The sequence below is a fragment of the Diceros bicornis genome, chromosome X (assembly GCF_020826845.1).
Source record: "Diceros bicornis minor isolate mBicDic1 chromosome X, mDicBic1.mat.cur, whole genome shotgun sequence".
Classification (NCBI taxonomy): domain Eukaryota; kingdom Metazoa; phylum Chordata; class Mammalia; order Perissodactyla; family Rhinocerotidae; genus Diceros; species Diceros bicornis.
Window position 1 is genome coordinate 76,517,151 of NC_080781.1, and position 16,346 is coordinate 76,533,496.

General features: G+C 34.6%; 1 protein-coding gene across 5 annotated transcripts in view; it reads right to left on the minus strand.

Moving 5' to 3' along the window:
• The window catches only part of RPS6KA6 (ribosomal protein S6 kinase A6), a 154,946-nt gene that overhangs the window by 89,659 nt on the left and 48,941 nt on the right, over positions 1-16,346 (minus strand). For all 5 annotated transcript variants that reach the window (XM_058536261.1, XM_058536259.1, XM_058536260.1 and 2 more), the window contains exons 3-6: positions 13,747-13,863; positions 2,650-2,731; positions 1,897-1,977; positions 101-180 (exon numbers count right to left, since the gene is read on the minus strand). In XM_058536261.1, coding sequence (XP_058392244.1) covers positions 101-180; positions 1,897-1,977; positions 2,650-2,731; positions 13,747-13,863 — 360 coding nt within the window. The remainder of the gene's footprint in view (positions 1-100; positions 181-1,896; positions 1,978-2,649; positions 2,732-13,746; positions 13,864-16,346) is intronic.

Sequence of the window (16,346 nt, forward strand, 5' to 3'; positions counted from 1 at the left end):
TTTAAAATTTCTATAGGAAAAAGGTAATTAGCAAAGGAACAAAAAAGATTTTTCTTAGTTTTGTTTTGATAAAATATAGTAAACATTTACAGATACTCACCTCTTTGGATAATCTTGTGAAGACATCTCCTCCCCTGAGAAAATCCAATATTAAATACAGCTTCCCTTCAGTCTGAAAGGCTAATTAGAAATCAAAATGTAATAATAGAACAATCTTAAAGGCTTAAAAAGCTTAGTATACTTTTTAATTAATATGTATATTTAGAATTTTATCACTAAACATTATTAAGCAATTAAGCATTTACTCACATGGTCCATTATTGGATGACATTATCTCAAAATTAAATCTAGTGTTGAAATAGCTATAAACCCCTTCCCAGAACATAATCAACCTCGCCTGTGGCTTTACACAGAAACTTCTACAACCATCATTTTCCTGATTTATGGATCATCATGTTCTACTGCAATTGCCTGAACTCTGCCTCCCCACCTATTGAAAATCTACTAATTCTTTCAAGCTCAACAAAAATACCATCTCTTCTATTAAGCTTTCCTCTACTAAGGATTTTCCCTTTTTCACATTTCCCTAGAGTATCCTTACCCTCTTCCCTATCAGAATTTCTCGCCACTACTTTTGAGATCTCATTGTACTTTATGTCTCTCTTATGGTACTTATTCCATTTTGATTTGTACAATTAATTTGTTTACATGTCTGTGTTTCCTATAGATTATAAATTTCTTGAGATCAGAGGCTGTTTCACCTGCATTTAATACAGTGTTGTTGGGGCCAGCCCGGTGGCACAAGCGGTTAAGTGCACGCGCTCTGCTGCGGCGGCCCAGTGTTCGCCGGTTCGGATCCCGGGTGCACCGACGCACCGCTTGTCAAGCCATGCTGTGGCGGCATCCCATATAAAGTGGAGGAAGATGGGCATGGATGTTAGCCCAGGGCCTGTCTTCCTCAGCAAAAAAAAGAGGAGGATTGGCAGATGTTAGCACAGGGCTGATCTTCCTCACAAAAAAAAAAAAATTAAATAGTGTTTTGCACCCAATTGGTGTTTACAGATTAATCTAATGACATCCTAGAGATTCAAGGAAGGAGGTCTTTAGATACTACTACCTTCATTCCATTAGAGTAACAGAGAGTGAAAGAACAATGGGTGGGAATTTCTTGAGGGTTTTTTATAGAGATAATTGGGTACATATTTTAAGGCATTATTTGTCAAAATTACCTAAGAATACGATCAATAGCTGCTACTTTTTTAAGACTCAAAAACTGTAAATGACAAAGTAGACCATATTAGTGATTTATGATGTATATACCTTTAAATTCCCCAGGGAAGCAAAACTTCACAATCTCATGCATACATTAAATTAATAATGGAGCCATGATTCAAACTCAGAACTGTCAGACTCCAAATTCATGTTCTTTCTATCATACCTACTACTTCTCACTGGTATTCCTCTCCCCCTAAATATAAGAAAGAATAATTCAAACAGATTAATATAACTACATGGTTATCTTCAATAGAACCAGGAAGTAAGATTAATACGCTCATTATGAACATGTAAGAGGAGCACTTCCAAACACCAGAATATTTTGAATAAATTATCATAGTAGTCTATAGCCTAAGATCACTGGAGGTATAGCCCAATAGACTATAGAACTACTACCAGACAAGTAATCAGAAGACACTATCTTGTTACCTAAGATAAGTTAACCAACAAATACAGGAAATACAACTAAAAGCTAGATATTGATTCTTATTTGAGATAAATACATTTTACATAGTTGAATGTATTAAATCAGCTTGAAATATTTATTCCTTGTTATACTATTATTCGAAAGGAAATCTTTTAATTCTCTTATTCCATAAATTTTAAAAAAAGATTACATACCATAGTGCAATTTAACAATAAACGGATGATTTACTTCCACCAGTATATCCCTCTCCATCTTTGTCCGAACTCTGTCTCGAACTAAAAATTACAGAAGGGTAGAATATATTCCTCTTGTATATAATTTCAGTAAAGATACCATCAATAATTCACCAAACACATAAAAATATAAAATATAACTTTATAAGTGCCTAAATTTGGAATCTATATATTCCTAGACAGTAATTACCACATTCTCAGAAAGCCAACAAATTCAGTTTATATCTAGAGATGGGTTAAAGTGACATAAACAAGTATTTGGCTAATATGCATTTATTATATATTAGTCTCTAATTGCTCAAATGAGTTCACTGATTAAAACTGAGCACAGTGTTATTGTTGTCACAGCTTAGAAGACGATGTATATAAGTGTATGCAAGAGTTTGTGCTTTCTCAATATGGAACAGAAAAACAGAACAGAAAAAAATAAGAACCTTGAAATAAAAGAACACAGCTTAATAAAATAAGCTCACTTTAAATTAAATAAAATGTGTCACTTTTTATACCATTAAATTTTTACCAGGGTACATTCTCACTAAATTAGGGCATATGCCAATATCAAACCTAGAAATATCACTTACTGGCTAGAAAACTGCAACAATGACTAATATTAAAAGGAAACTAAATCTACTCACCTTATACAAGCAATAAACAGCATATTTCTTAAAACAAGCTGTATAAAATCCTATTTTAATAAGCTATCTAATTTTCTACCTTTTAAAGAAGCTTTTTTTAACACCTTCATTGCATAGAGCTGCCCAGCATCAGGACCGGTCTTCTTTCTAACGAGAAAAACCTAATAGGAGAATTAAAAAAAAGTAAAATTCACATTTCAAGCCATTCTTGCTATACATACACAGTAGCACACACATATGTCCTAGTATTTTCTCTAATTTTATAAAGATATACCTTTCTCTATAAATTATACTTAGTTAATATTTTCTCATTCTCATTCATTTATAGTAAATCACACTCTCATACATACTACTGTGGAAAACAAAATTTTAAAAACAGATGATATGGTCATGGACTTTGAGGAGTTTGTGATGCAAGAGATAAAGATGTAAGAGATAAATAACATAACAAAAGACAATTTGAGCTAAGGGAGCTCCTTTTAAGATCCAAGTTTCTTTTTGTTACCATAATAAAGAGCAAAAACATATGATGACAGTTGTTAATTTGATAACTTCATTTCTACTTCCTTATTGGTTCATTCTAGAAGTTACAAGGCATTTTATTTTCTAATAAGAAATCAGAGGCAACTCTTATCTGTCTGCCCGGTAGAAGAATCAAGACAGCAAATTAGGGCCAGCCCCGTGGCTTAGCGGTTAAGTGCGCGCGCTCCGCTGCTGGCGGCCCGGGTTCGGATCCGGGCGCGCACCGATGCACCGCTTGTCCGGCCATGCTGAGGCCACGTCCCACATACAGCAACTAGAAGGATGTGCAACTATGACATACAACTATCTACTGGGGCTTTGGGGGGAAAAAAAAAAAAGGAGGAGGATTGGCAATAGATGTTAGCTCAGAGCCGGTCTTCCTCAGCAAAAAGAGGAGGATTAGCACGGATGTTAGCTCAGGGCTGATCTTCCTCACAAAAAAAAAAAAAAAGACAGCAAATTATTTCAATAAACAAATGAAAGTTAAACTCTTTAAAGTTACTAAGCAAGCTTAAGTAATAATATTTCATATTTTCAAACTAAGATTATGACTCATTAAAAGCTAAGTTCTTAAAAAGCCTCAGTTATGAAGATAAATATGAATAGATTACAGTTTTATGAGTTATTTATTAGTAAAGGACTGTTTCATTTTTAAAACTTAATTAGTAAAACTTGTTCACTGCCTCAACCTGCCATCCCTAACAAGTTCTATTCAAGTGTTGCTTAAATTAAAAATGTGATCAAGTTACTAACTTGTTCACATAAAATTGCATATGGGAGAGCTATTGAGTAATTTCTATTTTGCCTCTTTCCAAGGCATAGCTCAAAACCCTTTATTCCAGATCTTTTTATGTGATATCTATATAGCAGCCAACTTGGAGGGGTGTTTACTTCATGGAATCTCTGCTTTCTTCTACTCTGAAAGTAAAGCTTTAGATCAGATCTAAACTCAAGTTTAGAGTTTTCACAATGATCTAGGGTAGTGCTTCTCACACTTTCTATGTAGACAAACCAGTCTTTTTTTCTCTTTCCTCCAATCCACTGCAGACCACACTTTTTATAAAATATAATCAAAACATATTATTTAGAAAAATGAAATCTAAATGTCATACAAAATACAATCCTTTTTTTTTTTTAATTTTTTTTTGGTGAGGGAGATTGGTCATGAGCGAACATGTGTGCCTATCTTCCTCTAGTTTGTATATGTGACACCACCACAGCACGGCTTGATGAGCGGTACATAGGTCCGTGCCCGGGATCTGAACCTGTGAACCCCAGGTCACCGAAGAGGAGTGTGTGAACTTAACCACTATACCACTGAGCCAGCCTCCATACAATCCTTTTTAAACTAATAGATTCCACACACAAAATTACTCTGTCAAATTTCCGTAAAAGTTTCTAATGCTTACTCTCAGTGTCTCACAGTGAACTAGTAACAAACAGTTTTTACCATGCTTGGCATAGACTAAGCAAGAGCATCCACTTATTAAAAAATGGTAGGTTTTTGCAACATAAAACTATCTTTGGAGAAAAGAAGGGGTTGAACCAAATCATAAATTTTGCAGATCACCACAATTATTTCTGTACTGAAAGAGCTAACAAATTAAAACTACTACCCTGTGTAACTTGCCTGTCTAACATCTAGTCTGAACTCCAACAAGATTTCCCCAAACAACTTAGAAACCTAAGAAAATGTGCATCTTGCCACAGAAGATTTCAGTGGCTTCATTCCATGGAGTTATTTTTACTGGATTTAAACTTGGAAAAGATATTCCTAAAAGTCCATAATTTTTCACTGATGAAAATGGTAAGCATTTGAGCAAAGAGTGTCAAATTTTACACACCTATAGTCTACCCTCAGTGTCTTTTATAAAATAGAAGCATTAAAAGATAAAATTAATATCTTATAAGTGAACAGTGCTTTTTAATCACTGAAGAATATCATTTAACCTGGGTCAGACAGAATACACACTCAAACTAGATTACCATGGGGCTCTAAATGTCATATAAAACCTATTGATTAAGCTAAAGAAGGTACGACCCTAGATACATATTTTCTCATCTGTTTTTTTCAAGTTTTCAGTTGTTGGCAAACAAGTGGACTTCTATGTATTTGTATAGCTGATTTAAGAGGCAGTCTTTATCAGTCTTTTAAAGAGTAGATTAAATGAATTGCCACAACACACACACAAAAAAAAAAGCTTCAAAGTTAAGCAAATGGCATTAACCCTAAGCACTAGACTGAAAGTCTCCATGCAATTTTACTGATAAGGGCAAATAAATGCAGACAACCAATTTCCTTTTTCCTAATCAATATCATGTGACCAAGATGATGACAACAAAGGAATCAAGTCATTTCATGAGTGATAACTCCACCACAAGTAGGAGAACTATCTTTATTAGTCTCTTCCAGGAAAGCATTTCTCAATCTTTTTGTTCTCAGGAATCCTTTACAATGTTAAAATTATTGAAGACTCCAAAGTGCTTTTGTTTTTGTGGATTAGACCTATTGATATTTACCATATTAGAAATTAAAACAGAAAAAATGACCTATGTATCGATTCATTAAAAAATATTAAGCCTGTTACATGTGAGCATAAATATTTTTATAAAGATAACTCTATTTTCTAAAACAAAAAAATAAATGAAAAGCGTGACACTGATTTACATTTTTGCAAATCTCTAATACTTGGCTTAATAGAAGATAGTTTGATTCTCATATCTGCGTTTACATTCAATCTGCTGCAATTAAGTTGTTTTGTTTCAAGTACAGGAAGAAAATCAGGCTTCACACAGATATGAATTTGGAAAAGGAAGAAGTATTTTAATAGCCTTTTCATATAATTGTGTTATTCTTCTTTGATACAACACATGAACTTGACAACTGGCAGTTTAAGGGTTAGTTACAATGAAGAATCTGAAACCATATAAACTAACTGTCCATATTCTGTTATGCAATAATCCATTGGTCTACTTTACACTTTGAATGGATTTTGTACTCATGTTTGATTTGATAACATCATGTGTTGGTCATCTCAATAATATTGGTTCACTGAGTTATGCAGATCTTCCACATGTTGACAGTAGCAATCTCATATCAGAAAAGTCTTTTAAGTATTAAGAAGATATCAAGCTCATGGTAGTAAATAAAAATTTTTGAAAATTTTAATTTTTTGCTTCAAAGCTCAAATTTTATGATTGACAAAAATATTGTCAGTTGTCTTCCATGAAATTACAGGCTCACTCCATTCCTTTTTGACAAAACATCTACCTAATACCCAAGTTTAAGTAATCAGAGCTTGTCAATCATTCTTTCAAGTAAAAATGGTATCCCATGAAAAAATGGCTAGTTCAGTTCACAACTCAAAAGTTCACACAAGTGCTCTGTCTTGAGACAAGCACCCTCTTTCAGTATGCAGCTAAAGTGCTTTATATGTGTACTTCTCATTTCACCACACAATATTAAAAAGAAGTATACTCAAGGGTTGAGATTTGATAAATTTAATCATTGTTAACACCTCATCAAGGACATTGTTTATTTTTTCCTTAGGAAGATTAGCCATGAGCTAACATCTGTTGCCAATCCTCCTCTTTTCTGCTGAGGAAGATGGGCCCTGGCTAACATCCACGCCCATCTTCCTCTACTTTATATGGGACGCTGCTACAGCATGGTTTGATAAGCAGTGTGTAGGTCCACGACCAGGATCTGACACTGCAAACCCTGGGCCACTGAAGCAGAGCATGTGAAGTTAACCACTATGCCACCGGGCTGGCCCCATAAAGGACATTCTTAAGTAAACTTTGCATTTTTTTTAAACTGCAAGTGGGGCCAGCCCAGTGGTCTAGTGGTTAAGTTCAGCACACTCCACTTCAGCTGCCCAGGTTTCATGGGTTCAGATCCCAGGCACAGGCCTACACTGCTCATCAGCCATGCTGTGGCAGTGACCTACACATAAAATAGAGGAAGACTGGTACAGATGTTAGCTCAGGGCCAATCTTCCTCAAGTAAAAAAAAGAAAGATTGGCGACAGGTGGGGTAGCTCAGGCTGAATCTATCTCAGCAAAGAAAAAAAACAAAACTGCAAGTGTGTGGCAGTGAAGAATACAATGACTACTGACATAGTTTGGAGTCACTGCCTTGATTGGGCCAAGGTGCCACAAGTTTTACAAATAGTATCTTGGTATTATTATGAAATAGTTGTGACCTTGAGGAACCTCTGAAAGCATCTTGTGGATGCCCAGGGGTAAACAGACCACACTTTAAGAACCACTGTTCTAGAACACTGCCCTTAATAGAGTTTAAAAGAATGAAGTATAGAGAACAATAAGAAGGAATCAAGGAAGAAAGAAAAAGTTAGTTCAGGCTTTCAGGAAGACACTTGCACAAAGCAGCCACTTTTTCTCTAGCTCTTCTAATACTCACTAGCATCCCAATATGACATCTAATAGAAACCATCATTTACCGTCTAGAGAAGTAACTGTTTATTTGTTCATCACCTGATATTCAGATTTTATGGGTGAACATTCCTAGCATAAGAAAACATCATCTCACTCTGCTTTCTTCCCATGATCAACTACAGAAGAAGTTGGGTGGCTTCAAACTACTGTATCTAAAAAGCTATCTATCCTGATCAGAGAGGTTTCTTTTCAGTCACCCTAATCCAATTCTAAGAAACTGTCCAGAAGAGAAATGAATTAGTTACTCCATATACTTTTCTCTTGGTCATATGGACTTTTATATTTTCCATTAAGAAGTATTCAATAAGTGCTTGTTGAAGTGAACTGAAAGATCACACCGCTTTAACCCTGATTGAAGAGAAAGGACCAACTGCAAGAAATTTTACGACATAAATATATTTTTAAAACTATCTCTTGGTAGTTAATTACTTAAGAGGGCAAGGGTTTAATATTTTCAAAAATTCATTTTTAAGTTCTATAGTTAAAGGCTTTACTATCACAAAAGCAAAAAAAATTTTTATAATCCATAAATGTTAAAATGTATGCTTTGTGTAAATATGACCGGGCATGTGAAATACAAGAAAGGCTAGTCTATTTCAAACATGTTTTCATGTGTTTTATTTGACTGTCTTTTAAAATAATTAATGTAAGTGTTTTGGTATACTACATTTCAATCCATACATTAATGATCATTAATAGCATTATACATGGTGAGCTTAAGTACAGAATTTTATATGCATCTTTCATGATGATAATGCATGCTTCTTTAAAGCACAATTTTACAACTGACTTTAGTAGGGATTTTCCCCTATTAAATAGACTATAAAGATATTTAATGTCATAAGGCTTTATATAAGCTAAAATTCAATTTATTGCATTTTAACAATGGAACTTTTGTAGAAAAACTTAAATAAGACTGCAGCCCAAAGTTTCTTGGAATTGCTCCTACACTTATCTGATTCACAGCCTTGGCCAAACTCCTGAATAGGTTCAGTATATAACAAGTCACACCCACACAACGCCTACACAAATGATGTAATACTGACAAGCAAGTATGTTCATATCCTAGGAAGAAAATAAAATAAGCCACCTCCTTAATATTTTTTTGGTTGATAAACTACATAAAGATCACTATTCTGTATTTTAGTATTAGGAATTTTAAAAAAGCTTCTATGACATTCTTGTTAAACTAAAGATCCTGCACAGACAAAGCTGAGTGTTCCCTGAATTTAAGGACTACACTGACAACTTTTCAGCATGTTGCTATCTTCAATGTGAAGACGTTATTGAAGACATTTCATTACGATATACTGTATTCTCTCTATGAAGTCCCATGAGAAAAATTTCTCTGGTCTGTTTGATCTGCTTCTACCAGAAAGATACTGCCAATAATCAAACAAATAAATATATCAGCTTCTTTATAATGACTGCAAGAAAATTTAAGTCTTCATTTTTGTCCCACTTCTAGAAGACTTTTAGGTTCTTATGCCATGCATTTACGAACAAGAGAATGATTTCCTGGCTTCATCTAATCTTTCCTGCTCTAAGCTTTCTGATTCTACCATCTTCTCCACTTATTTTAAAATTTTATTTCATTTAGTATTCATCTATGAAAGCCTTAAATCATTTCTGGAACAAAGCTGGATGTAAATAAATATGTATATGAATAAATATAGACATCAAATGACAAAAAATACTTTTAGGGCTTGAAACGTTTGCCTGATGAGATTTTATTTAAGTTAATATATAAGCATGCACACATTTGGGATATAAAAGAATATCATTGTTCTGCTAAAATTAACATCATAAAAATATAATGTAGTTAAAGAATATTGTTCTAGAAAAGATGCTTGGTATTATTTCAATCTTATTAAATTTATAGATACTTTTTTTTGTGGCTTAATATGTGATCAATCCTGGAGAATATTCCATGTGCATTCGAAAAGAATGTATATTCTTCGGTTTTTGGATGGAATGTTCTGTATATAACTACTAAGTCCATCTGTTCTAGCACGTTGTTTAAGACCAATGTTTCCTTACTGATCTTCTGTTTGGATGATCTATCTATTGGTGTAAATGGAATGTTCAAGTCCCCTACTATTATTGTGTTACTGTATATTTCTCCTTTTATGTCTGTTAATAATTGCTTTATATATTTAGGTGCTCCTACATTGGAATATTACAAAAAGCTATATGTCAACAAATTGGATAATCTGGAAGAAATGGATAAATTCTTAGAATCATACAACCTTCCAAAACTGAATCAAGAAGAAATAGAGAATTTCAATAGACCAATCACCAGTAAGGAGGTCAAAACAGTAATCAAAAACCTCCCCAAAAATAGAAGTCCAGGACTAGACAGCTTCGCTGGTGAATTCTACCAATCATTCAAAGAAGACCTAATACCTAGCCTTCTGAAACTCTTCCAAAAAATTGAAGAGGAGGGGAAGCTTCCTAACTCATTCTACAAAGCCAACATTACCCTGATACCAGAACCAGACAAGGACAACATAAAAAATGAAAATTACCAGCCAATATCGCTGATGAACATCCATGCAAAAATTCTCAACAAAATACTAGCAAATCACATACAACAATACACTAAAAAGATCATACACCATGATCAAGTGGGAATTATTCCAGGGATGCAGGGATGGTTCAACATTCACAAATCAATCGTGACACAACACATCAATAAAATGAAGAATAAAAATCACATGATCATCTCAATAGATGCAGAGAAAGCATTTGACAAGACACAGCATCCATTTACGAGAAAAACTCTGAATAAAATGGGCATAGATTTAAAGTATCTCAACATAATAAAGTCCATATATGACAAACCTACAGCTAATATCATCCTCAACGGTGAAAAACTGAAAGCCATCCCTCTAAGAACAGGAACCAGACAAGGATGCCCACTCTCACCACTCCTATTTAACATAGTATTGGAAGTCCTAGCCAGAGCAATCAGGCAAGAAAAAGAAATAAAAGGGATCCATATTACAACGAAAGAAGTGAAACCGTCACTATTTGCAGATGACATGATTTTATACATAGAAAACCCTAAAGAATCCACCAAAAAACTTTTAGAAATCATAAATGAATATGGTAAAGTTGCTGGATAAAAAATCATAGAAAAATCAGCTGCATTTCTAAACACTAACAACGAAGTAGCAGAAAGAGAAATTAAGAATACAATCCCATTTACAATTGCAACAAAAGACTAAAATATCTAAGAATAAACTTAACCAAAGAGGTGAAAGATCTGTCCACTGAAAACTATAAAACATTGTTGAAAGAAACCAAAGAAGACACAAAGAAATGGAAAGATATTCCGTGCTCTTGGATTGGAAGAATTAACATAGTTAAGATGTCCATACTTCCTAAAGCAATCTACAGATCCAGCACAATCCCCATCAAAGTTTCAATGACATTTTTCACAGAAATAGAACAAAGAATTCTAAAATTTATATGGAACAACAAAAGACCCCAAATATCCAAAGGAATCCTGAGAAAAAAAGAACAAAGCTGGAGATATCACACTTCCTGATTTCAGAATAAACCACAAAGCTCTAGTAACCAAAACAGCATGGTACTGGCACAAAGAGAGACACACAGATCAATGGAACAGAATCAAGATCCCAGAAATAACCCACACATCTATGGACAGCTAATTTTTGACAAAGGATCCAAGAACATACAATGGAGAAAGGAAAGTCTCTTCAACAAATGGTGCTGGGAAAACTGGGCAGTCACATGCAAAAAAATGAAAGTAGACCATTATCTTACACCATACACAAAAATTAACTCAAAATGGATTAAAGACTTGAATGGAAGATCTGAAACCATGAAACTTCTAGAAGAAAACATAGGAAGTACACTCTTGAACATTGGTCTTAGCAACATATTTTCAAGTACCATGTCTGCCCATGCAAGAGAAACAATAGAAAAAATAAACAAATGAGACTACATCAAACTAAAAAGCTTCTGCACGGCAAAGGAAACCATCAACAAAACAAAAAGACAGCCTAACAACCGGGAGAAGATATTTGCAAACCCCGTATCTGATAAGGGATTAATCTCCAAAATATATAAAGAACTCATACATCTCAACAACAAAAAAACTAACAACCCAATTAAAAAATGGGCAAAAGATCTGAACACAGGTTTCTCCGAAGAAGATATACAGATGGCCAAAAGGCACATGAAAAGATGTTCAACATCATTAACTATCAGAGAAATGCAAGTGAAAACTACAATGAGACATCACCTCACATCCATCAGAATGGCTATAATTAACAACACAGGAAACAACAAGTGTTGGAGAGGATGTAGAGAGAAGGGAACTCTCATACACTGGTGCAAACTGGTGCACCCACTATAGAAAACAATATGGAGATACCTCAAAAAATTAAGTATAGAACTACCATACAATCCAGCTATTCCACTGCTGGGTATTTATCCAAAGAACATGAAAACACCAATGCGTAGATACATGCACACCTGTGTTCATTGCAACATTATTTACAATAGCCAAGAGTTGGAAGCAACCTAAGTGCCCATCAAGGGACAAATGGATAACGAAGATGTGGTGTATATACACAATGGAATACTACTCAGCCATAAGAAACAATGAAATCTAGTCATTTGTGACAACACGGATGGACATTGAGGGTATAATGCTAAGTGAAATAAGTCAGAGAGAGAAGGTCAAATACTGTATGATCTCACTCATAAGTAGAAGATAAAAACAACAACGAATAAACACACAGAGAATGGATTGGTGGTTACCAGAGGGGAAGGGAGGAGGGAGGAGGGCGAAAGGGATGATTAGGCACATGTGTGTGGTGACGGATTGTAATTAGTATTTGAGTGGTGAACATGATGTAATCTATGCATAAATAGAAGTATAATGATGTACACCTTAAATTTATACCATGTTATAAACCAATGTTACCGCAATAAAAAAAAGAATATTGTTCTAAAAGAACTTTTAGAAACTTTAAAAAATAAAGGTGTAGAATGCACATGCCTACTCTACAGGTCAGTTCTATAAACAGCACCCCCCAAAACAATCTATTAAAAGCTCCTTCTAGTTTTACTCTCCCCAACACAACTATTCAAGTCCTTTCTCCTTGTCTTCATATATCTCTTGTACCAAATTCACTGCCAAACCATAATCCACCCTAGTTTGTCCTTTTATTGTCCTGAAAATGTTTCTCTATATTTTACATGTTATATTCTATACAGCATAGACACTGACCTACTTTAAAACAATTAATGTCTATTTTATATTCACCAATACTGCTTTTACAACTGCTGTGCACTGAGTGTTCAATGAATGTCTTTCTTTTAAAGTGATTCAGAACATAATAAATAATCACTGTTCAATTGACTTACTTTTCTCCTTTGAAACTAAATCTCAGCCACCCTGAAATTAGTAGTTTCTCCTTATCCTTCTACCCTTAAATTGTTTCTGCTTTCCTAAAGCTGTTACTTACTATGTGTATGTAATAATTTTCATGTCCTAGATGTTAGGTGTACAAAAGTCAGGAACCAGACCTATATACTTCTTTTACAAGAATCATATGCCATTAAATACTTAATAAACAGTTTTACTAGTAGGTGTTAGAATTAATCTTTCTCAATCTTGCTTTCTCCCTTGAAATTTAAGCCCCTTGAAGGCAGCAGTTTCACATAATCCATATGTCACCCAGTACCTACCCTTGCTGTACTTTATACACATAGTGCTTTAACAGATAATAGATGAAATCATGCATTCATACATGAATTGCTACATACATTCTGATTTCTGTGACAGAGGTAAGGAATATAGATGCAATCACCAGGAGAGAGCAAGCTGTAATCATGCCAGCATGTGAACAGGGAAACATGGAAGATCTTTTTTACAAAAATCAAACTACCCTGATTTAGGCAGCTAATAAACAGCATGCTATATTTTGTCCTAGAGAAATCAATGAGCTCAGGGGAGCGGAAAACCTTGATTATTATAGAGAAGTATAAGGAAATGGGACTAAAAGTACAACAGAAATAAAAGGAGTAAAATTAGAGACTTACCTTTGTGTGTATCCTTTGACAAGTTTAGAAATGGCACATTTATCAGATTTCCATGTGTACACCTTTTTGCTAAATGTTTAGAAGACAAAACAATGTAGAAAAAAAAATTCATTACCTTTCCAAAGGATCCCTGACCAAGAACCTTGAGCAACTCAAACTGTGCAGGATCTGCTTTCTCATATCCTTCCTTAACGTGATGAGTAATAGGGATTTCTTTAACAACTCCATCATCCTGTAAAAAGAAATCCAAACAATACTCAAGTCCAGTTGCAGTATCTTAGGATTAACTCCATTTAGAACCAAAAATCATACCAGAAATAATTTAATATCCACCTCCTTCAAACTAACACAGAGTTTTATAGACTACTAATATCCCCATTTCCCTGTTTTCTAACACACAGAGCTGTACCACCACCATCACCCCTATTATATAAGTTCAAGTAAATAGAAGCATATAAAATCCATGCTTCAGCCTTCTCTTTCAACTAGGTAGCGAAAGAAGAAAAACATCAACAACCAAGAGTCTTAAGATCCTCAGTGGAGTGTGACTTATGAGGTGGACGCAGAGAAAGTCAAGAGATAGATAAAACCTTGTAAGTTATAGGGCATGGCAAAAAATGTGAACCTCAAGAGTTCTTTATAGTATTTCACTATACCCTTTTAAGTAGTCAGTGATAAGTAAATATTTTAAATGTCCAACTAGCCACATAATTGAAAAAGAAATTGGCATAGACAAACAAAATCTGTGAAGCCCAATCATTGCTTCCAGGACATGACCCTACTTTTATTGAAACTTTGTATATAAATTATGAACTAGATTTCCTACCACCTGGGTCAGGCAGAAAGGTAGCCACCCAGGAAGTGTTTCTGCTCCTTGATGTAGGACTCTACTCAGCTGTGAAGACTACACTCAAGTAAGCGGTAATTCTAGATGCTACAAAAGCACAGCAGCCAGGATGTAAAAAATCTCAGATGTATTACATATCACAAAATAACAAGAGCTGAGATATATCATCCAACCTTCCGACTAATAAAGGAGAAAACTGAGACCCACAGAGTTTAAGTTCACATGACTAGTTAATCACAATGTCTAGAAGTCTTGGTAGCTTTCCATTATACCATATTAATACTGGTTTGGCAAGAAGGTTCTCAATCAATTCACCTTTTAATTGATTAATAAATGGTAACTGTGGCCAAATTGGGCAAAAACACAGTCCCAAGTAAGCTAGGCTTCATGGCAGCTAAAATAACTTTCACGTTACAACATTAGCTAGTCAGACATTCACTCTCTCAAGAGGGATATCTAGACAGAGAAATTTTAGCTTTAGGTTTTAACAATCACTAATCAGTCAGAAATGAAGAATCAGCTCTGAAAGTACGTTCGCGGATGTTTCTTATACATCAAAACAGTATTTCACCAGACCCTTTTAAGTAGCTATGAAACTTAGCTTCCCCTTTCGAAGGGATCTTTTCTTAAAAAGTCAAGAACTTTTTTAATGCAAATACATATGCTTTGTAGCTGACATTTTGGAATTACATTAAAGTACGGCATATCTGTATGCACCTTTGCAATATATGTATACCAAAAGCAACATCAGATTATATACTGTTATTAATATGATAGTTAACTGAGTTTTCACCACATATAATGAATATAGTACTGGTCTTTAAAACATGGAATATAACAAAAACATACTTATTGGAAATTTTCTCCAGTGGAAAGAACACTGGTAGAAGAGTCAACAGACTAAGTTTTGCTCCTAGCTCTGCCATGCATAAGCTAAGCAGCCTTGGCTAAATCACAAACCACTACACTTCAGTGTTCTCACATGACAAACAAGTTATGTTAGATAGGTCTTTAAGGTCCTCTCCAAGTCTATCATTCTACAGGGAACACAATACAGTATCTTTATGTTTAAGAAGGCACTTCAGTTTCTGCCACGTTGAAGATCATCATTACAAACATGGGTCATAATGACATCAGTTTTTTTAAAAGTGTTCAGAGCTAGGAAACAACTGTACTCTATTCTAGTTAGTTTCACCAAACTTTGAAATAGGGACCACTACTCTTTCCAACATCAAACAGCAAATCTGAGGCAAGAATGATTATGAGTTAGAGGTGTTTTTTTTTTGGAACGTCATAGTAATTGTTGATAAACAGAAAAACTATGAAGGTTCAACCACAACCAAAATAGTATGCTCTGACCACTACAATCTGTGATCATCTTTTTAATTCAGGGGTCAACAATGCTGTAACACTGGAAAAACATACTGAAAAAGTACAAAACGAACTGCCAAATATACCACTGCTCAATTCATTTGACAACTGATTTGATTAGGAGGAAGAAATCACCTGTTACTCAGAAAGAGCAAGAGCTGATAACAATCTATTAGGAAACCGTACTATATAACTATTATCGCAGCTTCATAGGACTGTGGAACTAAGCATAGCTATCTCTAGAAAACAGGTCAAAACAAAAGAAGAGGGATTTTTAAAGCCTAAGTTTTTGTTTTTTATGTAATAACGCAACATCCATCTGTTCAAACATTTGCTTTATTTGTGGGTAGACAGGCAAATTTGATCACCCTGAAATTCCAAGAAAAATTTAGTTGTGGATTTGTTAAAATGTACATGCAGAGATCTGGAAAAGCAGCTTGATGTACCCTTCGCATGCAGTGAATAATCCAGGGTGACTGAAAACCAAGCCACCTATC